Here is a 27,871-nt window from a genome sequence, read left to right as displayed (position 1 = left end):
CTGTACAGTATTTTCACAATAAAAAATAAATAAAGTTTACCTTCTCAGCACTTCAAAAAAAGAAACAAAGCAACAGAGCATATGCCTACTAGAAAAACAAATTCTTTTATCTAGAAATATTTTTAAAAATTCTAAAGTTTAAGAAAGTAAATTACATTAATTGCCTAAGGTGGAAGTGAAAAAGTTTGCTTCTGTCAATCTTCCTTTTTGTTAATTCATTTAATGATTCCAATCTCAGTATGTTAACAGGGAATAGCAAGGAATAAATAGCTAGAGAGCGCTGCTATTCCTGCAAGAGAGAACCATATTCTCTCTGTAAGCTTGGTAATCATATCTCTCCAATGAACCTTCTGAGATAATTTCTTTAAGGAATACATCATTTTTCTTGATCATCCCTATCATAACTCTAGTCTGAGGTGAAATAGATTCTCGCTTGTATGGCTATCATTTCCACTTAATTTCCTGTTCCACCTCAGAGCCATGTTTCCTGTATTGTCTTTCAAATGAGCTAGAAACTATATTTTTTCAATACAAATTGTTTGGGAAATTTCAAGTATTTCTTAAATCCCAGCAGGAATGGTACCCTTAACTTAACCTAATTATTTCATAATTTCTTTTTTTTTTCAAGTTCCAGTATTTCTTGCCTCCTTTCTGACTCCTGCACTTGAAAACTCTTCTTCAAAGTTGGGAATTTCTCCTGGGTTTTGTTCATATTAATATCATTCCTTCAATTTAGCACATAGATGGTACTGCACATCATACAGGTTTCATTCAAATGTCATCTCCCCTGAATTATATTGCCTGACCCATAAATGATGATAAAGTACAACATTATTTAGTTGCTAATTTAATGATATGTTTCTGTAAGCTCCATGAAGATAAAAAATATTGCTTCTGATTGTTCTCCACTAAGGATCTAACACTTATGGGGCATATAGGAGGTTTTCAAAATATTTATTAATTACTGAATGAGTGACAAAAATGCTATACCTAAAATATAAAGGGACAGAACAGAAGAGTATCCAAAACGATTTCTCAACTCTAAGATAATCATTTTCCCTATTTTCTGAAAACTTGGATCAAATCAACAAAAATCCTAATCATTATTTTCTTGACATCATATTTACCTTATTATTGAAATGACCCAAATTATAATATATATTATATATACTAGAGAGAAACATAATTTCTGGTTAAAATACTAGATTACCTACAACAAAGTAGGTCTCATGATTGATGTCTACAGATTTAACTAAGGTGGACTTTCATACAAATTAATTCATGAAACACTTTTTTTTTGTAACTAGCTCATTTCACTTAACATAGGATTTTCAAGGTTCATCCAGCATGTATAGATACTTCATTCTATTTTACTGCCAAATAATGAAGACCTTTAGAGATGCTTCTCATTTGAAGAGGCTGGTTTTTTTTTTCATGTATCCATCAGCTGATAGACATTTAGGTTGCTCTCAGTGTTTGAGCGTTATGAAAAATGTAGGCATGATCACTTGTGTACTATAGTTTGGATATTATCCCACATCTGTTCTTTCATCTATTTCAGTGCCAGTAGTTCACAAGCTTCAATAAGATAATAAAATATATACTCAAGTATTTGCTATATGAAGAGTAGGTAAAATGATTTATAAGATTATTTGTAGCCTAAAAAGCACCATGAGGGCTGGGAAGGTGGCTCAGTGGTAGAATGCTTGCCTAGCATGCATGAGGCCCTGGGTTGGATTCCTCTGCACCACATAAGCAAAAAGAAAAAAGCCGGAAGTGGCGCTGTGGCTCAGGTGGTAGAATGCTAGCCTTGGGCTGAAGAGCTGAGGGACAGCGCCCAGGCCCAGAGTTCAGGCCCCACCATAGAGGGAAAAAAAAGCACCATGAATATGAGTGCATTTTAGTTTTGTAGTATTATTTTCTCATATCACTTATGCCCAGATTACAACTACCAGTTCAATTCCTTACATTGGTTCTCAATGTGTAGAGTGGATTTTAAAAGGAAGATTTGGTTTTTATATTGTGGGACATTAGTAAAGAAAAAAAAATTACAGAGGAATAAATATGATAGACAACCAAGTGCTTCTGTCAGTATTTGCTGAATATTTAATATTTCCAAGATTTATGGAATAATACAAGAAATGGGATTTACTCCCTAGTGTCAGTTGAAAGGTATAACATACACATGTACAAATATTTGAGATGATTTTGAAATAATAAAATGACCTGCATGGTTTAATATGGTAAAACATTTTACTGTACATTTCGTACACAAAAACATTCATCAATAAAGTAGAATATGAGGTATTTTATTTTGAGAGAAATGAAGAGCCAAAATTTGGAAGTTTTATAAACTTTTATGAACATATGAAAGGCAAATGATGATATTGATGGAAATATGAATAGAGAAAAATATTACCTCTCTTTACTATAATAAAGTAGATAAATTTCAACTATCAACACTACTATGCCAAATGTCTTTTTTTAATTTTTGTCAGTCGTGGGGGCTGAAATGTCCTTGAGCTCTTCAGCTTAAGGCTAGTACTCTACCACTTGAGCCACAGAGCCACTTCCGCCTTTTTTTCTGCTTATGTGGTACTGAGTAATTGAACCCAGGGCCTCATGCATGCAAGGCAAGCATTCTATCACTGAGCCAACTTCCCAGTCCTGCAAAATGTCTTTAAAGTGAAAAGGTAAACTTTATTATAATTGTTATATAACAATTAAAATAATGTTTGCTGTTAAAAGGTTCTTTGGACTACAAGTTATTTCAATTTAAAATAATGTATTTCTAAAAATAAATCATTTAAACAGGGATACAGGTGGACCCATTGCAGCAATGAGATGTACAAGTCGTTATGTCAAAAAAGGTTTATGCATCTTATGACAAGAGTAAAGACATTAAGACCTTGTTACAAAATTTAGGACATCCGTAATATTCTCATTTGATTGTACGGGAGCACAGCAACAAGTTCATTGAAATCCACTAGAGGGAGCTGACATTATTCTAAAGTTTTACCTGATTGCCTACAAGAAAAATAAACCTTAGCTAAAACCACTTTAATGCACAAGGAAAAATGTATTCATCATATGTTTTATGCAGTTCATTTCATCTTTGGAAAAATAAAATCTGGTAAACTAGGAAACTTTCATGTGTATCAGTATAATTAGTAATGTTTTATATGATAACTTCTTTGAATATATACTTAGAAAAACAATACGAAAATATCTTTTCCAACCAATTAAAGTTTCAACAGAGAAAAATATATTTCTACGTTTTTATATCTCATAAGAAATGTGTGGAAGAAATTTTATAAAATAGTGTTATATTAGTGCTTTAAATCCCAATTATACGCAATATTCCTTTGTGTGTGAATATCAATATGTGTTTGTATATTGACAGTTGATTTTTACAAAACCTCAGTTAATAATGCTTAACCCTGTTCAAAGACCTATCCCTCTTAGGAATTTTGCCTAAAAAATTAAGCTGATGAGAGGACTTTTTTGAGTAAATACTGTGCATTAGCGTTTTAGGGCCATAAATTATTGAGAGACAAAAGAGATAACTTGAAAAATTTTGTAGTCACATGACATGCATTTGCATAATTGCTTTGCTTGTATCTTTTATTTTATCACTGAAAGAGAAAAGAGGATTTATGTAACCACAGTGATCCAAAAGTAAAATGTATCCCAAAGAATAATTTATTCTTTGCTGAGTTTCCATTGCCATATATATATGCTATTGTTGTAATACTGTTCTGATGAATTGACAGAATAAACAGAAGATGCCTATATAAACATCCTTATACAGCAAAATGGAGTTCATGAAAGTGTACCCACAGCCTCAATTGCTCATTTATTTTCTTCAGTATACAAAATGCCTGATTCTGAAATTTGCAACCCACCAAAACGTGTTTTTTCTTCAACAAAAACATGAATTATGGAAGGAAGAAATATAAATATATTTGTTTTCAAAAACCAGTACTTTAGTGCTTATTAATAGAGGTCACAGGCAAGAATAGTTCCATTGATAGAAGTTATTCTTTTATGTCATTCATTTCTATTTTCCCACAAATAAACACTTTGAAAAATTTCAAGGAAGCCCTGTTTTGAGTATTTTTACTTACTTGTCTGTAGTTCTTTCTCTCTGCTCTGCACATCAGCAAAGACTTGGTTAAAATGATTCGTAAAGGCCACAAAATCTGCATCCAGGAACATTGGCCCTTGTCCTTTCTCTTTCAGGGCTATGCTCTGAATTTTTAATCGCTCAATTTGAGGCTGAAGAGCTGACAGCCGGTTGAATTCATCCTGTAACATAATTTAGAGTATTAAAAATAACACTTAGTTTGCATATGTTACTTTTGCAATGAAAGTGGTTAAAAAGTGGTGATGCAAGATCAGATTAATACCCTTAATAAACATTTAATAGGAAATATCCATGATGATTCAGGCAACTCTCTAATAGAGGTCATCAATTTACAAAAAGCATTGCTCTTTGTTAAGTTTGTATCATCATTTCAAGATGACACTCCTTAGGGCACTCATAGGTATGAATGGATGCAGCCAAAAAGTATTTAGAAATGATTTTAAATCCTTTTAACTCAAAATCTGTTTATTCAATGAATACTCCTTAATTACAATTTATGCATATAAAATTAATATATGTTATAATTGTATATACACATCCTATATTAAATTCCAAACATTTTGCATGTGAAATAATATGTTGATTACATGTGCTTGAATATTTGCATATATGTGTATATGAACATATATATGTGGATAAATATATTTATTACATTTATTACATTTATCCATAATCCTCCAACTTTTGTTTATCTTCATTACCTCTGACCAAACAGATAGTTGCCCTACTTTTAATTAGAGTGACTTTTTGTCCAGGTTTTCTTTGTCCTACCATAATTCTTCAGAGCACCTACACTTAGTCTCAATAGTCCTCTGGCTTGGATAACAAAATCGCATAGACTGCAATGTGCTGTCCAAGACAGCTGTCAGTAGCTATATATGGCTATTCACCAACTGAAATCTGAATACTGGACATGAAGTTTTGATGAAATGATAAAATGCATACTCAGTTTTGAGGACAGAATATGACAAATTTTAAACTTAATCTATTTTATAAATTTTTTTTGGTCAGTTGTAGGGCTTGAATTCAGGGCCTGGGTGTTGGCCCTGAGCCTCTTTGTGAACAAGCCTATCACTCTATCATTTGAACCACAGTACTATTTTGTTGTGTAGTTTGTTTGTTTGTTTTTGTTTTGTTTTTTTTGAGTGGTTAGTTGGAGATAAGTCTCTCACAGGGACTTTTCTGCCTGGTGCTGGCCTCAAACCATGATCCTTCCATCTGAGCCTTCTGAGTAGCTAGTATTACAGGTATGAGCCTGTAATTTTATAGTACAGGTTAAATTTCATGATATTATTTTGCTAAATAAGATACAACAGACTCTTGACATTTTTACCTCTTTCTTTTTATTTTTTAAATGTAGTTTCTAGAATATATAAAACTACATATGTGTCTTGAGTTTGTGACTAATTATATTTCTTTTGGGTAGTAGTGTTCTCTGTAAGTTTTTACACTCGGGTAAAATTATAATTAGTTTTTACCAATTTGAGCAAATTTGTTCTTTTGAAATGTGCTTTTAAAATTATTATTGACATGGTTGCTTTCTTACAATTTATATCTATGTTATCTCTGGAGAAAAGTACTTGGAACTGTTTATCATTTGATATGTTAAGAACAGGATAATTAAAATTAAAAATTGGATCATGAGCCAATTAGAAGGAGAAAATTAAAAGAATTATAGCAATTATGAACTAAATTTAAATCTGAGCTTCCTTGAAATCACAGTTAAAAGGCAAAATAAAATGAATTGTTCATTTTGAATGCATGCATACTCATGCATACTCATGTGGAAAGAGCAAACTTTTCTTGGAGGACTGGTGACATAGATTTCATCACACATTATTTCATTGGGTAAAACCAGATACTGGACAATGCTATTTGTTTTGATTTATAAAAGACATAGAGGAAACTTTCAGAAGAAGGTCATTATGCCTTTGCAAGAGAAGTAAATTAATCTTTATTGATTGAATTCTTTCAGATGGTGAAAAACGAATGCATAACAAAATTGGTAAATTCATGTCCTTTGTTCAGACATTAAGTCCTTTCAATTGAAGGTCAGAAGATTAGTATATATACATGGATAAAGAATATGATAACTGATAAAAGCTAATATATCTTTTTATTGGAGAAATACATTTTGTAAGCTAGACTTGCAAATGGCATCTTTCGTGGATATTTAAGAACCTGAGATACATTTCACCAGATAGAGAACAACAATTTTTCTTGTTTATGTAGCTCTAGAAGGAGTATTTAGTATAAACAAGTATATCATGTAAAATAAAAGGGATTTGAAAGTCATAAAAAAAAAAGCTTGTAAGAATGTTCAGTTGGGACCAAAATTTCTAAGACATCACTTTGACCTGAAGCGATCAGTCCATATTTATATAAAAAGGTTTGGTTTGACTGGACATTAGGGTTGGAAGAGGTCCTAATCACATAGCATTGATGGCATTATAAAATAAGGCAAAGTTCTCTCATTCTCCTCTACCTATTATATCTCTGTGTCTCTATCTCTGTCTCTCTACCCAACCCAGAGGAAAGTCATGTGAAAACATGGTAAGTAGGTACCATCTACAATCCATTAAAGAGAGAGATCTTGAAAGGAACTGAACTCTACCAGACATTCAACTTGGATACTGCAACCTCTGGAACCATGAGAAAGTAAATCACTTTGTTTAAACTACAAGTCTTATTTGTTATGGCAACCCATGTTATTTAACATCCTCTTGTTCTTGGCCACAATAAAGATATTGAATATATTATGGATGAATATAACTGGTAATGTTAATCTAATATGTTCATCTAAATCTCAATGTACGGTTGAGGTAATATCATTATATATATATATATATATATATATATATATATATATATATATTCTTGTTTTGCAGAGGTGGGGGGGATAGGGGCAGGTTCTTGTTATGTAGCGGAGGCCAACCTTGGATAGTCTATGTAGACTAAAATATACAAAACATCAGTATCCTCTTGCTTCTGTTTCCCAAGTGATGGAATTATAGGTGTTCACTATCATACATGGATTTAGCATATTTCTAGAGCAAAAACCCACGTTAATTATTCTTATAATTCATAGAAGCCTTAGTTCCTATTTAACTATAAGTTATAGCTAAAGGTAGAAATTTGATAATTTATATATTTTTCTAAAAACCTAAATATCTTTTTAGAGTATAGACTTTATTCAAAAATATACTTCTTGAGTTAATTTACTTCCTAGTAGACCTATATATCCAATCTTGATAGAAAATTAATCTTGTCTTGTACTTTTCCTTTCATATTAGTTCTGAATTTTCTATAATTTTCTAGATTCAATATCTTATCATAATCATCTCTGAAAATTCTCCATCTCACTCACAATACTTAAATCATTCTCTGTAAAGCATGTAAATGAACTCCATTAATATTAAATTCACCCATCCTGGAAAACCTTTAATGTGTCCTTTAATAATTTCCCAATTTCCTAAGAACATTTCATGGGTTATACTAATGATGGGAAATTCTCAAGCTATTTTCCATGTTGTATATCTCTAATTTTCATACACTGGAAGATAGGCTTTTTAAAATCTCTTTTTCACGCCCTTTTGTGCCAGTTCCATCTTGTTTGCCCCCTTGAGATCTACTGAAAATACTTCTCATATGACCTAGGAGAATTTATAGATTGCAGATACTTGTCCTTTGCCTTTTAATTAAATTTAGTCAGTGGGGATTCCTTTTCAGATTCTTCAGAGGAGGAGGAGAGTGAAGCAGGGTATTTATATTTCTGGCTCCATTTCCATGTTGTTATCTTGGACTAGCTCTTCAGATTGTCTTTATTATCAGGATCTCACTGGCTTCTGTATTTCCATAACCTCCCTCTCCCTAATTCTTTCTGGTTCAAGATAAGTTAATAGCTTGGATGACGAGTATTTGGATTATCCCTACAGTTTCTTCTATACTCCAACCACATTTACAAATGTTTTCTTGATGAAGAGGTCCTTTTCAAGTTATTCTACTTTGAATGGGCTGTGAGTTTTAAAGACTGTACTTACGTATCCTATTGTATGGCATGCTGTTTGGCTGTTGACTTGTATTTCTAGTTTATGAATGGACTCTACTTTTTGAATATATGAGTGGGTTTTTCAAAAGAAGAGCTCAAAATATAGGCCAGTATTTTTTATACAGAAAACATGCAGTTCTCATATTCCCTATCTTCCTCATCCTTTTGTAAATGGACAAAATCAACTAGCCATGAACAAATTATTTAAATTCAATGGTAGGATGTCAGTATCCACACAGTGTCTATTTAAAGTGTCTTTTTTTGTTTATAGTTTGATCTTCACTGCACTTAGTTTTATCCTTTGAAATTGAAATTTTCACTACTATGACCCTCTTAAAATTGCCAAGAAATGTCCATTGATCATGTTCTATGTGGAAGTTGGAAATGTTCTTACCTTACAGATTTTTAACTGACTTTTAATTGCTGTTGGCTCTGATGTGGTGGTGGGTTGGGTTTTCAACCAGTTTTCAGCAGTAGTTATCATCTGTTCCAATTGTTGTAACTGATTATAGAAAGTGATGATGTTGTTTTGATACTCCAGCCAGTTAAGTCTCTCACTTAGCAACTGGCAGAATTCTAACCACCGGCTGTTCAGTTGTTCTGAGGCTTGTTTGATGCTGTCAGCATTAACACCCTCTAGACAGAAAAAAAAATATATCCCATGAAGCAACAGATAGACAGAAATGATCATTTTTTACAGCAAGTCTGTATTATAACATTATGAATCATATAATGATTTAAAACAAATAATTTATTTACTGGTAAATATTTGCCACAAAAGATGTCTGATTATCTATTGGAAATTAATAAGATTTGCATCTTATCAAAGAATATGTTTGTTATACAAATAAATGAGGACTAAAATATGGAATGGTAGAAAATATTTAATAAAAGCAAAAGTGATCCAAACTCTGATAGGACTGTTTAGGAATAATATTTTAGAAGTTTCCGAATGAATGTTAAATATGATGTATATAATTGTTATTTCTAAAATGAACTTTCATTTTTATTTTTAAAAGTGGGTCTGAGAATTAGTTGAAGTACTATCTGTACGCTTTAGAAAGAAGGAAAAACTCCCAAAATTATTTCCTATGCTATACCTTTCCAGAGTCCACTGACCAAGGCATTGAAATAAGCTTTCAGAAAATAATCTTACTATAAAAAGGGTTTCATTTATAAATGTGGAAATTCTAGTAACGTTTAAAAATCACATATAGTAAGACTAAATCAAGAAAACTATTACTAATACAGCTGTGCTTGCAATCCTTTTGCCTAATAATTAACATTAGTCTATACTAGGCAATATGCCATGTGTTTCCTTAAATTATATCTTTATTTTGTCATAATGTGTTATATAACTAGTCCAAGTATATGCTACCCTATATAGCATGAAAGTAGAGTACCATTATAGTATATTATTGCTTAAAATATTCAATCTTGCACACATTAGTTTATAAAATATAGTCTTTTTAAAGATACAATACTTTCTACATAAATCCTTTCATAAATTACATTTTATAAAGAAATAAATGGATATAGTATTTTACATTTTAAAGCATAGCTATATAAGCATTTCTATCTTTTTTAAAAAATATAAAACATTTCCATGTTCCATATTTTCACATTTATACACAAAGATTTGACTTAAGATTGAAATCTCTAAAGAGTAAATTGATTTAGTAGAAATCAACTAAGCTAAAAGTGTCCTTTTTATGAATGTTCCTTTTATTTAACTTTTTGGAATAATGTTGAGATAAAGAGAAATTGAATTCTTAAAAGTCTGAAGGATATCCTAAGCAAATATAATGCCTGTGGTTTGGCTAACTTGTACATTCCTCTTACTTTTTTAATGCTTTCAATTTATTTTTTTATCCACAGATACATGTACAAAGTGGTTACAATTCAACATACCCACTTAAATATGGAGCCCAATTTTTCCTTTATAAAGGCTAAAAATATGGAGCTGAATCTAGTAAATTGTGTTCTTTAATTGTGTTCTTCCAGTTATTCTAATTTTCAATTTGTTATAGTTACACTATACTATCAAATCAGTTCTTTCACTTCCCTTGAGACATGAATCTAACTTTAGCAATTTCAAAGTATATAACTACTTAGGATGGCACAAGAGAAAACAAACATTGCAAGTATTACTGGCAACAATCTTTTCCTTTTCTTCTGGCTGATATAGTTGTAAAGAGATACAATGAGGATATGTACAAAAGAATCATATACTTGTCTTCCTATATCCAGATATATAAGAAGCACATAGTTCATAAAAACTAAATATTCTGTTAGTACCTTACTTGATCTATCTGAGTCAGCTTGATATGTTGAACAATATGCTGATTGTAATCATATAATTTAGAGCAGTGATCAAGTATTATACTAAATATATTTGGTGGTATAACATTAAGTAACTGTAGTAGTAAAAGTATCATATTTGGTATGTAAGAAAACTAAACTTTTCATCATATGGGCACTCATTTTAATAAATGTATTATGAGAAATTGTTTAAAATATGAATGGAAAATTAAAGGGCTTCTGGGTGCAGGTGGCTCACACCTATAATCCTAGTTACTCAGGAGGCTGAGATCTGAGGATCGCGGTTCAAAGCCATCCCAGGCAGGAAAGTCCGTGAGACTCGTATCTCCAATAAACCACCAAATAAACAGAAGTGGCGCTGTGGTTCAAGTAGTAGAGTGCTAGCCTTGAGTTGAAGAGCTGAGGGACAGCGCCCAGGCCCAGAGTTCAAGCCCCACGACCAAAAAAAAAAAAAAAAAATTAAAGGGCATTGTTTTAAAAATACATAGGGGAAAAATTCTTCTTAGTTCTGAGCCTTGAACTTACATATGGATAGTACTCTACCAGTTAAGTAAAGCCTCCAGCCTGGCTTTTGGCTAGTTGCTTAGAGAAGAAGTATCAAGGACTTCTCTGTTGGTGCTGGCTATGACACTTGATTCTGGCTCAACCAGATGAGTAGGTAAGATAACAGATGTGAGACACCATAGCTCAGGTAAAAGTGTTAAAATATTTAGCAGTCTCAAAATTATACCACAGATCATATGTTTAAGAGAAATATATCCAGAAAAAGTTGAACATCAACAAAGAAGTCTATGATGTTTAAAAAGTCAGTATAAACCAGGTATTACACAGTAAATAAAAATGCTGAAGTAAATTAAATGTAGACTGATGGAGTGATGCTCACTTGGACCTTAATTAACATTTGTCTAATTGATAGCAGACATAAAGAGGAATGAACATACCTCTTCTCTTGAGAAGAGGCAACTTTACAAAGATAACTTCTAGGGTGGTAGCATGACTCAAGTGGTAGAATGCCTGCCTAGCAAGCATAAGATCTTGATTTCAAACTCTAGTACTTAATAAAAATGAAGATCCCAGAAAATAAAGTATAATTAAAATTTTCTACTTGAATGATATACCAATATTTTACATGAATATATGTATATTGTTAAAGGGCATAAAAATCTATAATGAAGTACCAGTAAGTTTTGTGGTTATCTATTAAAATCCCACAGATAGGTTTTAATGAGTTATGTTTATCTTTATACAAATATTGTGCCCAAAACTTGTCAAGCTGCTAAACAGCACTGTGAAAGGAATTACAAAAAAGAAAAGCCATTTTTATACAAGCCTAGAATACTATGAAATCTACAATACTGATCGTTATAACTATGAACTACGAAGACTTTCATATGGTGATAAAAGATAGAATGAGCACAAGGGTATAAACATTAAAAAGAATTCTGAGTTTAGACAAATCTGCATTCAAATGGGATAATACTTTCTAGATGAGTGAACTTGGTTCAATTATATGTTCTGTTTGGGTTTTATTTTCCCCATCTGTGAAATAAGGATAATAAGGTGGACACTGCTGGCACAAACCTGTAATTCTAGCTATCAGGAAGCTGAGATCCAAAAGCTGTAGCTTGAAGCCAGCCTCACCAGAAAAAAAAACAAAACAAAACAAAATAAAACTGTGAGTCTTTTATCTCCATTTTACCACCAAAAAGCCCTAAGTGGAGCTGTGCTTCAAGGGGTAGAATACTAGCCTTGGGCAGAAAATCTCGGAGACAATGTGCAAGACCTGAGTTCAAGCCCCAAAACTGGGGGGAAAATAGAGATAATAATAAGATTAAGGTTTTTTAAAATTAGCATATATGAAATACTTACAAAAAGTCTTACATATTCTAGGAGGATAACAAATATTAGTCAACGTTTATATATAAGATAAAGAACATTCAGGAAACATGGAAAGAGACCAAATACCTTAATTGTGAATTTTAGGGGTGGAAGAGGTCATTTAAATAACTAAAATAGGTAATTAATGAAAAATGATGGTTGATATCTCAAAATTAATTTTATATATCATAAAACAAATATAAGATGTAGACAGTGTAAAGTGTTTAAGAAGTTATGTCAATATTTAGTGTTTTATTGATAATGCATTTCCATAATCGTATAATAGTTGGTCATACATTTATAGTAATTTAAAATTGAATTTAAGGACAACCACACCTAACAATGAAAATAGAAATTCCTAAATGCCACTGGCACAGATACAATGTTGATTATAGAAAATTTAAAGTTCTATGAACAATTTGTAAAGAAAAATGTTACAACTTTACATGTGAATTTGCTTGCTGTTCCAATAGACAATATGTGGTCCATCTAAACTATATAGCACAAAAGGAACTATATCACCACTAGAGTTATCTGATATGGTTCTCAGTTTAAGTAGAAAAGAATAACCACACTGTGTGTGTGAACTAACCCCACACCAAATCAATAGGATAGCAACTGACACAGAGGCCGAAAGTCATATACATACAAGCACACAGTCTCTCTTGTCTCAGATTTGCATTCAAATGTTTACTCAGGGGCTTGGAATAACTATCACATGCTATGTGTTGCAGTGTTGAACATATCTCTTACACTAAAATGTGAAATGCCATTAAACTTCATGAATTATATGACTATATAATTTCTGCTTCTATTTATAACATGAAGAGGCTTTGTTTAAAACATTTCAAGAATATACAGTCTGTTTTCCAAGAGAATGTTTGCATATGAAAATTTTTAGTATCGTTATGTGTAAGTGTTATATGTAAGAATTTCAAAGAATTATGCTCCTTAATTCAACTAAAACATTAACATTTTATAAAACTTTGTAAGTGTAAACATCTTCAAAGTTGAAGAATTAATCATTTGAGCATTTGTTTTTCTAATTTTTGGTTAGCTGTTTAAGAACACAAACAGTAACTCACCAGGCATTATGAGCTACACTTACTGAAACCATTTTGTAGTAGCACATTAGAATCTCAGGGATAATGGATCATAATCCATTCACATCTCATATTCTAAACAACCCCTGAAATAGTCTATGAATAAATATATGGCACTGAGAGGAAATGGATCATTACTTGAAATGCATCCATTAATTTTATTACTTGTGTACAGTGCATAACAGACTATTAGAATAATTTTAATTGTGCACCACCTTCCATGCAAGTACTTCAAAACTGCCACTTAAAGTGAAGTATTCCTCATCAAGTACATTCATCATCAGCTAGGAAACTAGGGTAGAATAATGCAAAAACCTGTGTTTTCACGGCTCTCACATTAGGTGAATAGTTGGGATAAAAACTTAAGGTCTCCTATTTTTGTTGCACTTTATGTGAGGGTCCTTACAGTTTCATTTAACATTCAAAAATAGTCTAAGATGAAATACAAATTTATTCAGAAACCATAGCAAAGTCTGAGATAATATTGTGTGGAGGTTTCGGTGACCATACTCACACATGTAACTACTATTTTAAATGCTGTAGCCACAATTTATGTAAACTTCATACCTTTAGTGACCACAACATACAAGATATTTTTCTTCTTTTTCTGTTTCTAAACAGATTATTAGAGAAAAAGACAGCTTTTATGAATATTTTCTTTAGGCACAGATTCCCTTTAACAGTGACTCCTATGACTACTTTCCATACATTCACGGGAACAAATGCATGCATGTACACACACACACACACACACACACACACACACACACACACACGCAAAGTGCACACACACATACACACACATATACAGAGGCAATTTTTTTCCAGCATGAGAATTTGAACTCAGGTCTATTGAATCTGTTGTATTCTACCACTTGAACCATGATTCCAATTCTGCATTTTGCTGGCTATTCTAGAGATGGAGTCTCTTGGACTTTTCTGCCTTGGCTGGTTTTACAGTGCAATCTCCAGTTTGCATCTCCCAGTAGATGTAGAATTACAGGTTTGAGCCAGCAACAGCCAATAATTCTTTATGGAGTTAACCAAGAAAAATATCTGTAATTAACATTTATTGTATGTGAACTATGTATGGTCTATAGCATTATAAATGTGTCATGTAGAAAGAAAGGGGAACTAGAAATCAAATTCTGAGAATTAGAAACAGGAAGCAAAGCAAAGATGAAATGTTGATTGTGTATACAATGAAGTGTAGATTACTTAAATATATAAAATACAAAGATGTTTCCATATAAAATGTATATTACATTTGATTCCATTATTTAATATATGTACTAAACAAGTTTTGCCTTGAAGTAAACTGTAAAATCCTTTTCAATAATAGGTTCAGGGACTTATTCTGAAAATCCTAACAAAGTAGGAGGTCCAGCTTGGGAGGATATGGTTTAAAGGCAGTTCAGCAAAAATGTTAGTGAGACCCACATTTTAACAAGTATGCCAAGAGTCATGGCATCCATCGGTAATCCCGGCTATGTGAGAGGCATAGATAAGAATATCACCATGGTCTGAAGCAAATCTCAAGCCAAAATGTGAAACCCCTATCAGAAAAAATAAGTACAGCATGAATGGCTGGATGTATGAGGTAAATAGTAGAGCATTTGCCTAGCAAGCACTTAAAAAATCACTTCATCACAAAAATTTTACAAAATATCCAGTATTTATGAGTTATCTGTATTACTGATGTTAGTAAGATCATTCCTTATATATAATAATATCTGATCTAAATACAATTTCATACCCCTTTACATTTAAATAAAGGAATACAAACCAAAACCATAAGAAAGTTTATATTCCAGCTTCTTTTCAGAGGAAAGAAAAAACTTGGAAACTTGTTTTCAGTATGATAGCTAAAAATGACATAATTGTTTAACTGGATACAAGATATAGTCTCCAAATTATCCTCATTAACATTCTAGGAAATTAACAATTTCTTAACTTGAAGAATGTGATGGTTATTTCCCAACAATATAACCCTGAATTTTTAATATATATTTTATTGTAAAGATACTGTACATGAAAGAAAAAACATTTGAATACTTATCTTGGGCTTCATTTCACCTAACATCAACTTACAAGTCTTTATGTGGAAAAATGAACTATACAACTTTGGCCGGGGGTAGGGGGGTAGGAGATGGGAAGGGATGGGAAAGGGAAACAAAGGAGGAGACAGTAATGCTTGATAAGAAATGTATAATTATCTTGCCCATGTAATTGTAACCCCTCTGAACGATATTTTCACAATAAAAAAATTACAAAAAGATACTGTACAAAGGGGTTATATTTGCATGAGTAAGGTAATGAGTCCATTTCCTATCAAGATTGTTATCCCCTCCTTTGTTTTTACCCTACCATCCCTTCCCTTTCCACCTCCCCAACTTCTCCCTCCCCCCAAAGCTATAAAGTTCATTTTCAACATAGTGTCTTTGTACATAACCCTGATTTTATCTCTAAGAAGTACCCTCTAACTATGCAACACTCTCATTCTAAGTCCTTTCCACAGTTAACCAATTGAAATTCACACAGCAAGAATAAGTTAATTTTAATACTAATTGGAAGATAAAGCTCAGAAAGAAAGAAAAGTTCAGAAAGAAACAAAAATATTAAAAGAAAACAAAAATTATACCCCAATCTCATGCCAAGATGGCAAACATGATTTTTTTTTAGTTAATACTCTATAAGTAGTCTACACTTACTCAATGTTGGTAGCTTATTATTTATACTTAGGGATTTCTGGTTTCCTGAAAATTTAACGTGTATTCAGCTTCCTGAGCCATGACACTATAGTATAATTCTTTGCTCTGTGGAAGAGAAGCTATTATAAATTAGTTTGGTGTCACTCTAAAATATCCCTGGACAGGTACCTTGGTAGTTAACTACCATAATTTTATAAAATAAATTTTATATATCCTGTTATTTGATATATTAAATAGTAGAAATATTAAAATATTTTAAATATTTTTTAAAGAACCAAAAAAGAGAAGTTATAATATTTGAGTATATTTTATTAATTCTTCAAATTGTTTTAAGAGGGGAGCAGTATATCTATGTTATTTAGAAAACTTAATCTTAGTTTCAGTCCAAGCTTGAGTCTAAGCCTGTATCAATAACCAAATCTTCACTAGCAGAACAGATAAATCATGTTAACTTTGATGAATACAGTTAATCAAAGACAAATATCTCAAATCACACTCCCAAACTTCATTTCTCATTGCTGTCTACCCATTATTATTTTCCTTCAGAGATGTTCTCACCAAAATTATCAATGTTATTATTTAAATTACTGTACTTTGTGAAACAATCATTCAATTATTATTTATTAAGGACCTACTTATATGCCTTGATTTTTCTTCATGTTTGTAAAAATCAAAGAGGACAATAGTTTAGAAAAATAACTATTGTCACTAGTGACATACTCATTTAAATCCTGTGTGTAGTTTCACAAACCAAAAAAAATTAAATAAAAAAGACCTTTCCTACTTTATAAAATGTTAAAATGCCCTTCAAATAATTGGGTTTATACAGACATCAGATGAAGTGAGGTGCTTGATATTTAATTACAAAATCAGATTTTTTTTAAATATAGATTACATATCAGCTTATTGGAATGAAAAAGAATGATAATATGATTTCTAGAGGGAAATGATTTAACAACTGAAAAGGCCATTTTAGGTCACCTAATTTTAGTTAACATAATTTTGCTATTATACTCATCAGTCAGACCACACAGCAACATAGAATGGCACAGCAAACTGTAATAATTTTCACCATCTACATATTCATTAGCATACAAACCCAATTCTAAGCTGTCACATTTGCTTGTTTTTATTTTGAATTAAACATGGTCAGAAGTCTCATTAGAAAAAGAAAAATTGATTTCTTATAAAGATCATTGAACTTTTTAATGCCAACATAGAAATTAAGACAAAACAAGCAGAAAAGGTCAGATAATGTGATGTTAGGAAAATGAACCCTTAGATATGTATTTAAATGTTTTTTTTCTTCCATGCATTTGTTTCTAACGCATTTATAAGATTATTTCTTTGTTGCTTTGTATGTCCCTCTCCCACAGTATAACCCCTGCTTTCACTATATTTGATGTCGGTATAATTTGTGGAGGAGATGGGGAAAAACAAGTCGTTTAAGGATACAGGTGGACCCGTTGCAACTATGAGAAGTACAAGTTGTCATGTCGAAAACGAACTTTACAACTTTGGTGTTGGGGCGGGGGAGATTGGGTTGGGGGGCGAGGGGAGGGCTGGGAAGGGATGTGAAGGGTAAACAAAGGAGGAGGCTGCAATGCTTGATAGGAAATGTACTCATTATCTTGCCCATGTAACTGTAACCCCTCTGTACAGTATGTTCACAAAAAATTAAAATTAAAATTAAAAAAAAAGAAATTAAGACAAAAATAAATTATATGCAGAACTTATGCTACAGAATGAAGTCCTACTGGAAAAGTGCTAACATGTACTAACCTAACTTTTACAAAATGTAAACAGATATCTTGTTTAGAAATGGTATCATCTCTAAACTTTATTTAAAAAATACTTTTATGAGAAAACAAATGCTATAGGATAACAATAATAATTTTAAAGAAATTTGTTCATATTGTATCTTAGTAATGGTTTGTATACATTGCCTTTTAATATATTAGAAAAATAATTTTAATTCTTAAAACTGAGACTGGGCCGGGTGCCAGTGGCTCACGCCTGTAATCCTAGCTACTGAGGAGGCTGAGATCTGAGGATCATGGTTCAAAGCCAGCCCAGGCAGAAAAGTCCATGAGATCAAAGACCTAGGAGTCAAAGCAGACACTCTGAAAACATTACAGGATGGAATAGGAGAAACTCTAGGTCTCCTTAGCACAGGCAGAAATTTTCTTAATAGAGACCCAGAAACACAACAAATCAAAGAAAGGTTGGACAAATGGGATTGCATGAAATTGCAGAGTTTCTGCATGGCAAAGGACATAGCTAGCAAGATCAATAGAAAGCCCATGGATTAGGAGATCTTCACTAGCCATACAACGGACAAGGGTCTCATATCTAAAATATACCTGGAACTCAAAAAATTAAATCCTCCAACAACAAATCCTCAAAGAAACAACTGCCCAATAAATAAGTGGGCTAAAGACTTGAAGAGAAACTTCTCTGAAGAGGAAAGAAGGATGGCCAATAGACACATGAAGAAATGCTCAATCTCCCTAGCCATAAAAGAAATGCAAATCAAAAGAGCATTGAGATACCACCTTACCCCAGTTAGAATGGCTATAATCAAGAATTCTAATAACAACTGATGCTGGAGGGAATGTGGACAGAAGGGAACCTTACTGCATTGTTGGTGGGAGTATAAATTTGTTCAACCACTTTGGAAAGTAGTATGGAGGTACCTCAAAAGGGTTCAAATAGAGCTCCCATATGACCCAGCAATCCCACTTTTGGGCATTTACCCAAATGATCACAAACAAGACCATACTAAAGCTACCAGCACAACTATATTAATTGCAGCATTATTTACCATAGCTAAGATATGGAACCAACCCAGTTGCCCCTCAGTAGATGAATGGATCAAGAAAATGTGGTATATATACACAATGGAATTCTATGCCTCCATCAGAAAGAATGGCATTGCCCCATTTGTTAGGAAATGGAAAGACTTGGAAAAAATTATATTGAGTGAAGTAAGCCAGGTCCAAAGAAACATAGGTCCCATGGTTTCCCTTATTTGCAATAAGTAATATATGTCTGAGACAAGCAGAAAAGGTCAGATAAGTTGATCTTAGGTGAAATGAACCCCAAGATAAGTATTCAAATGTTTTTTTTCTTTCATGTGATTGTTTCTACCACATTTATAAGATGATTTCTTTGTTGCTTTGTATGTCCCTCCCCCACGGTATAACCCCTGCTTTCACAGTATTTGATGTTGGTATAATTTGTAGAGGGGAAGGGAAAAAACAAACTGTTTAAATAGACATACAGGTGGACCCATTGCAACAATGAGATGTACAAGTCGTTATGTCAAAAACGAGCATTAAAACTTTGGCTGGGGTGGGGAGGGCTGAGGAGGGGGGATGATGAGAAATGTACTCATTATCTTGCCCATGTAATTGTAACCCCCCCCATACAGTATTTTCACAATAAAAAAACAAAGAAAAAAAGATAAGTCCCAGAGTCTCTTATCTCCAATTAATCACCAGGAAACTGGAAGTGGTGTTGTGGCTCAAGCAGCAGAGCACTTGCCTTGATTTGAAGAGCGCAGGGATAGCACCCAAGCCCAGAGTTCAAGCCCCATGACCGACCGAAACAAAAAAACAAAAAAAAAACCTGAGACTGGTTGCTTCTTACCTATAATCTTTGCTACTTGGAAGGTAGATTTCAAAAACAATGCAATTTGAAGTCTATGGGATAAAATGAAATTTATGAGATCTAATCTCAACCAATAGAAAGGTACAAAATCTTGCATATGCCATCCCAAATACTTGGGAGGCATAAATAAGAGGATCACAGTCCAGGCTGGCCTGAGACATAATGAAAGAATCTATTGGAAAAAAAAAAAAAAGGAAAATGGCCCCTAGGACCCTAGAGTACATGCAAGCACAATGTCCTTAGTTTAAACTTCAGTACCATCCCACTAAAGAAAAAGAGCAAAAAGTATGACAGATTTGTGCTTTTATGTCATGCAAAAATTAATTTGAAAATAAATGTTACATGAAAGAAACCATTTTTAAAAAATTGTAAATAGAAAGAAGCCACATCAGAAATAGAAAATATATTATTGGAAGATAAGTACTTCCACACAATTTAATTTGTTTTGAAATATATTAGTAAAATTATTTAAGACAGATTCTTTTTTTACTTACATTGTATAATTGTTTTCATTACCAATTATTTACACAAAATTTGTTTTCTTACATAATTTAGATGACTGCTAACACGATTTGCATGTGAATTTATTTCTTTAGATCAGAATGATAAAAGAGTCTACCACAACCCATTTTCTACCTATGTACTCAAATTAAATTTACCCTGATAATTTCTATAGGATTAAGAAAGAATAATAAAAAAAATCCAAACCCTCTTAATTTGAATTTGCATTCAAGAAGTGCTTGTCTGACATAATTCAGCTGATAAATATGAACCTATGTGCTTATCAAATCCCTAAGAAGATTATCTAAATCAACTCCATGTAATTACCATTCACCATCTGTTCTGCCAGTGCCTGAGCTGATCTGCTGGCATCTTGCAGTTTTCTGAACTTCTCGGCTTTTTCTCGCTCTATGGCCTGCAACATGAAAGCAAAGGTGAGTATTTCAATACAAGCATTGTGAATTTCTACATTAATCATAACTTTGGTTTTCCCTCTCAACTCTTATGCTACTTCACTCTATTAGTTTATCATATGATCTGAAGATCTGATTGTCAACAATTATGACACCTGAAACATTAAAATTGTAATGAAAGCACATGCTAATTTAATATTCTTAACTTCTTTTACACAATAGTTTCTGATACAGTACAATGAAGCACTACCAAAAGGGAATGAAAAAGCAAATCATAACAATGAACGATAAAATATTTGATAATTAAAATTCATATTTTAAAGATGTACCATGATATTTCTTAATGCAAACATACATTTATTTAGTGCCAGAAATAAAACCGAAAATCCAGAAATATATAAATTAGAAAAAGTACAAGAGCATAAATAATTTAGCAGAAAAGTATATTTTAATACTGGGGACTAAAATAATGAAAGTAATCCTACTTCCAAGGAAAAACAAATCCAAATACAGAGCTTTCTAAATTATTTTTCTACTCTTTATAATCAGAAATAGTTTTTGAACAACAAATACAATATTATTTAAATTAAAAAACTTTATACTTCTGAGTGAAGGTAATAAAAGATCTATAGAAATAATATCTTTAAACCAAAGTGGAGAACTACATATTAGTATAAGTATCTTTATTAAAATATATATGATTATAATAAAATGAATTATTTGACTAGAACATAATTGCTCTCAGAAAAAGAAAGCCTATAATATAGTAAGGTGAAGAGTTCCCAGTTATCTCTAATTTCATGTTCACAGATACAACAATGACTTGTTTCCTCAAACATGTGGACAAAGGAAAATGGTTCAATTTTAGAGACCATGGAATTAAAGCAGCCATAAATAGCATCTAGGTAAGAGTAAGATTCCAGATGAAGCTCTGAAATTCATATTCCCTCAATGCCTTAACTTTTGTGGTGTTAATTTCCTGCTTGGCAGCTGATTGAGAAACACATTTCTTTTAGTTACAGGTGTTGTCCATTAAAACAAAGTTTTATTAGTAATATGATCTGAGAATATCAAAAAGGAATTGACATATTTAAGTAAATCTGTAATATTTGCAAATACTAAGAGAAAGGAAGATTTTGCATGTTCCTATTTAAGCTATATCAGGCAAAGTAAACGATGAGACAAAGAAACAATACTGAAGCCACAACCATGACCTCAAATTATGGTAGCTGCTGTTCTTTAAGTTATAAGTTTTAGTTATACTTATCAGAGTGCCTTCTATTAGACTAGAGTAAAATTTGATTATTTTAACATGAACTTACATTAGGAGAAGAATCAAAACACCATATGGCATTCATAAATAATGGATATAAATTAACAAATGTCCCAATCATAATCTTTTCCTAAGAATCTAATAAAATAATCAATTAGTAATGCTAACAGAGAAACAAGCTCGTATTTGCATATCTCAGGAGTAATAATTGGGCTTTAAAATCTCAATTTGCTAACCATACTGTTTCACTTATTCTAATATAAATAATAAGAATAATAACCACCATAACAACAAAACAACAATCTCTGGAATATTAGCAGTACTCTTGGTTTGACCAGTAAGAAAAGCAAACCAGGTTTATAAGAAAAACATCAGTCTAACTATATTAAAACCAAATTCTTTTATTACCTACAAATCACAATTTATGAGCTGAATTTCAAACACATATCATATTAATTATGAGACAGAATGAACTAACATTGTGTTATTCCATTTTGTGCAAGAGAAAACAGCATCAATAAATTAATCACAAATCTGATGCTTTCACATTGAGTTCTCTTTCAAATGTGTGTGTGTGTGTGTGTGTGTGTGTGTGTTTGTGTGTGTGTGTGTGCGTATGTGGTGTGTGTGTAGTCTTTTTTTTGCCAATCCTGGGGCTGCAACTCTACCACTTGAGCCACAGTACAACTACTGGCTTTTTCTGTGTATGTGGTACTAAGGAATCAAACCCAAGGCTTCATGCATGCTAGGCAAGCAGTCTACCACTAAGCCACAGTCCAAGCCCTCATATATTTGTGTGTGCACATGCGTGTGCGTGTGCGTGTGTATGTGTGTGTGTGTGAGTGTGTGTGCGTGTGTGTGTGTGTGTGTGTGTGTGTGTAGTCTTGGGGCTTAAACTCAGCGACTGGGGCACTGTCCATGAGATTTTTTGTTGAAGGCTAGCACTCTATCACTCCAACCACAACTCCACTGGTTGATTGTAGATAAGAGTCTCATGGACTTTTTAAAAGAGTATTTCATTGAAAAAGTATTATATTAGAATATTAAAATACAACCCAAAGCAAAAGTGAATTTTCATTGTAGATAAAGTCAGGGATACCAAAATATTTACCTATTGTTAAGTCATCATGGGCAGCAATATATCAGAAGGAATGTCTGGAGTTGAATGTCTCTAATTTGAGCTCTTTTGGTGTCTGAGATCTGAGCAAAACTGTGATTTTTCATCTCCAAAATAACCAGCAAAATCCAGGTAGAGGCATGACTCAAATAACAGAGTGACAGATGAGTAAGCCAACCAAGAATGTGCAAGATTCTCTGTTCAAGTCCCAGTACAAGGGGGAAAAAAAGAATGCTTGTTGATGAACAATATACAGGGGCAGTTCATTGGTGGATTTCTATCTGAAAGTTTCCATATGAATACTATACACAGACTACTTATTTTACAATGAGACAAAGGCCTAGGATGTAACAATTAATATCTGTCAATAAAATTTTTAATATTTGTCAACTTTCATTTGGCATCTATATTCTGTAAGATTGCATCACACTAAAACAGATTATTGGAAAAGGAAGAGGATTTTGAGCATAAATAGACCTTGAAATGAACAGGCAATGAAGGGTCCAGAGAATACTAAGTTTTAGACAGTTACAGATGGTTGATTAAAGTACTAAAATTAAAGTAGCAAAAGATGAGCAAGAAGATCATTGAGAGAAGTGGTTCTGTCTTTGGTCAACTAGTTTGAGTCCTTCTTACTGGGTCTTACATTTTTGACCTCAGTAAATCATTCAAACTTTCTTAGCCTCAAAGGTTTTTATGTAAAATAACAATAAAGATCCCTACCATCCAAAGGTTCTGAGGAAGCTAAGAAAGGATTTTCATATAACTTACCATATAAGGTAAAACAATGTTTCTAGTAAGTAGGGGAGATAGGAATTATTAATATAGAGATAATGGCATGACATAAACTAATATATCATAAAACCTAGAATATGTCATCATTCTAATTAGATGTAATCTCAATAATGTTTAAAAGAAGAAAATAGGTTGACACAAAAGTAGAGTAATGAAAGGGATGGCATTGATCAACATGCATTGTACACTAAACCAACATATTGAATTGAAATCCCTTTGTACAACAACTTAAACTTTTTACATTTTTTTAATTGTAAAATTGCTGTACAGAGGGGTTACAGTTACATGAGCAAGGTAATGAGGACATTTCCTATTGAGCATTGTTGCCTCCTCCTTTGTTTTCCCCCTATCATCTCTTCCCTCCCACCTTCACAACTACCCCTCCCCCACCGCCGAAGTTGTAAAGTTCGTTTTCAACATCGTATTTTGTACATCTCATCGTTCCAATGGGTCATCCTGTATCCTTATTTAAGCACTTTGTTTTCTCCTTTCCCCTAATCGAATTAGAGAAGTATATATACAAGATGCAGAGCACTGACATCAAATACAGTGAAAACAGGGGTTATACCGTGGGCGAGGAACATACAAAGCTCCACCTAGAGCTACCCTATGACCAAGCAATCCTACTTTTGGGCATTTACCCAAACGATCGCAAACAAGACCATGCTAAGGTTACCAGCATAACTATGTTTATCACAGCATTATTTATCATAGCTAAGATATGAACCAACCCAGATGCCCCTCAGTAGATGAATGGATCAAGAAAATGTGGTATATATGTATGTATGTATATATATATATATACATACATACATATATACCACACACACACACACACACACACACACACACACACACACACACACACACACACACACACACACACACACAATGGAATTCTATGCCTCCATCAGAAAGAATGAAATTGCCTCATTTGTTAGGAAATGTAAAGACTTGGAAACAAAATATATTAAGTCAAGTAAGCCAGGTCCAAAGAAACATAGGTCCCATGGTTTCCCTTATTTGCAATAACTAGTACATGTGTAGAACAAGCAAGAAAAACCAAGTCTTTATATGACCATATAAGACGATAAGAAAATGAACCCCAAGATAGGGACACAAACATCTTTTTTTCTTTATTGCTATTGTTTCTAACATATTTATAATGTACCATGTGATATTTTTAAAGATAATTTTTTAAGTTATAAAAATGTGGAGTAGAGTACCTTGCTTCTAGAAATGGGAGAAAATATGCAGATAACTGTATTTTAAATCAGTTTAAGAAAGTTGACTTAAAATCATTAAAAATGCTTTCTCTTGAGATCTGTCCATTCATATATTAATCCTAAAATGTTGTATATGGACTTTGGTTTTAAAATACTTTGGATCAATGGTTCCTAATGTCTCTGTCTTATCCAGTTTCTCATATAAATGTGCATAAACATACAAAAAAGTATAAATCTACATCAAAAAAAGTATGAAGAGAAAGACATTGCTAGAAAGGAACTTTCTAGGAGACGTATGTAAACAAAGGAGGAATATTATATTCCACAATTTTATATTACAATAAAATTGGATATTACCAAAACCAAAAGAAAATAAAAACAGAAACAGAATAAGCTAGCCCTCATGGTTTTTTTTTCCAGTTCCACCAAACTTTCAATTAGTCATGTTACCACTGGCTTCCAGATTAGTATATTCAATGGCTCCCAGTTCTCAATTTACTCAACAAAAGTTGACTCCAAGAACTTTTTTTTTCTTAGAAGCATTTCTTAATATGGCTGTCTTGACTATTTACACACAAAACTTCCTCTGACTTTGATACATGTCTTTCCCCTTAATCTCCTATGTTGGTTCCTAATCATCTCCCTGAGCTTTAAGTTTGAAGTATCCCAGGACTCGATCTATACTTCTATTTGTTCAGGTCTAAACCCCAAAATAACTTCTTCAAGAAATCAGAATCCTTCTTGAACCCTCTCTTGCTTACAAAGCCCACAGTCACTCAGAAAATACTATTGGGCTGGGGAAGTAGTTCAATTGTAGAATAATTGCATTCTAGGAGTTCGGCCCTGGGTTTGGTTCTCAGCTCTGCTAATAACTAAAAATATTCCCATCTTCTCCAATCTCAAACATCTCAAGAGATGCTATTATTATGTTCACTATTAGTCCAAGTATCTCATAATCTTTGTGGGCTGTCAATATTCAAAAGTATACTAAGGGCTGTGGATATTGCTCATTGGTAGTACACTTATCTAGCATGCACAAAGTTCTGGATTCCATCCTTATATCCACATAAAGCATATATCTATATATCTCTATAGATATACATGTGAATATATATGTATATGGACATAGATACACACATATATTTTTGTGCTCTGATGGTATGTTCTGAAGGTAGCAGAGAGAATAAGTCACAACCGGTGTTTCAGCTAAATTCCTTTTACCCAAGTACCTGCTAAAACCATGGCCTGATTTTAACCTCCCTACTCCTTCTGAAAACTCGTACACACCTTGGTTATTCTTTTTCAGCCATTTACTTTCTTATTTCTTGACATGATAGACATATTCCTGATATGGGGCTATGTACCTACGCTTCCTCTATGTCTGAAATTTTCCATCCTCAGGTGAATTTCTTATTTTGAATTCAGTAGCACATTATCACAAAGGTTATACACACATGTATTTACTGGTTACTACTCATTCCTCCTTTTTTCCTCCTTACAATCTATCATTAACATCCGTTATGTTTTATGTATTAAAATCTTACCTACTGGAAAGTAAAAGATATAATATCAAATATCTTAATGTATTTCCTTCTTCACACTATTTCGAGTGTCTAAAAGCATGCTTACTACATAGTCAATACATAATGATTCCATGATCTATGATAGTATAATATTTCCATATATAATATTTGGTTTCCTTTCCTGATCCAGGAGTTTGATGTAAAGTTTAAGTCCATAACAAACTCAGATAATTATATATAGGGCAGTTACAAAAGCTGGTCATGGGAATGATTGTGGAAGCTAAGTAAAGTAAGGCTGTATTAAATAGGACTCTTTTACAAACTACATACTAGATTAAGATCTAGACATATCATCCTATTCTCTAGCTTATATCCTGATCATTATAATGAACAATTAGCAAAATGGAAAACAAGAGTACCATATATAATTAATTGAGACATAATAAATCTTTTCTTTGATCTTTCATGGCTATGATCTTTACTTAATATTTTTATTTTAATTTCTTTGTTGCTTTGTATGTCCCTCCTCCACGGTATAACCCCCGTTTTCACTGTATTTGATGTTGGTATAATTTGGGGAGCAGAAGGGAAAAAACAAATTGTTTAAATAAGGATACAGATTGACCCATTGCAACAATGAAATGTACAAGACGCTATGTCAAAAAACGAACTTTACAATTTAGGTGGGGGGTTGGGGGGATGTAGTTGTGGAGTGGGAACAAAGGGATGGTAGGAGAAAAACAAAGGAGGAGGCTACAATGCTTGATAAGAAATGTACTCCTTACCTTGCTCATGTGATTATAACCCCTCTGTATAGTATTTTCACAATAAAAAATTTATTAAAATATTTTTTATTTTAAAAATACTGTACAAAAGAGTAACAGTTACAGGAGTGAGATAATAAGTACACTTCCTATCAAGCATTGTTACCCCTCCTTTGTTTTTCTCCTACCATACCTTCCCTCCCTACATCCACAACACTTCCCTCCCCACGCCCTGCAAATTGTAAATTTGTTTTCAACACTGTGTCATGTACATCTCATTGTTACCATGGGTCAACCTGTATCCTTGTTTCAGCATTTTGTTATTTCTCTTCCCCGCCCCAATTTAGAAAAATGTATATAAAAGATGCAGGACACTGG

At 32.7% G+C, this 27,871-nt stretch overlaps 1 protein-coding gene across 9 annotated transcripts in view; it reads right to left on the bottom strand.

Annotated features, from left to right (window-relative positions):
* The window catches only part of Dmd (dystrophin), a 2,040,854-nt gene that overhangs the window by 1,305,270 nt on the left and 707,713 nt on the right, over positions 1 to 27,871 (bottom strand). For all 9 annotated transcript variants that reach the window (XM_070040660.1, XM_070040663.1, XM_070040664.1 and 6 more), the window contains 3 exons: positions 20,710 to 20,797; positions 8,590 to 8,831; positions 4,128 to 4,308 (listed from right to left, as the gene is read on the bottom strand). In XM_070040660.1, coding sequence (XP_069896761.1) covers positions 4,128 to 4,308; positions 8,590 to 8,831; positions 20,710 to 20,797 — 511 coding nt within the window. The remainder of the gene's footprint in view (positions 1 to 4,127; positions 4,309 to 8,589; positions 8,832 to 20,709; positions 20,798 to 27,871) is intronic.

This window comes from Dipodomys merriami, unplaced genomic scaffold (genome assembly GCF_024711535.1).
Source record: "Dipodomys merriami isolate MVZ:Mamm:240054 unplaced genomic scaffold, mDipMer1.0.p SCAF_3, whole genome shotgun sequence".
Lineage (NCBI taxonomy): Eukaryota > Metazoa > Chordata > Mammalia > Rodentia > Heteromyidae > Dipodomys > Dipodomys merriami.
The sequence above is the reverse complement of the archived record's forward strand: the minus strand, read 5'-3'. Positions and strand labels throughout refer to the sequence as shown.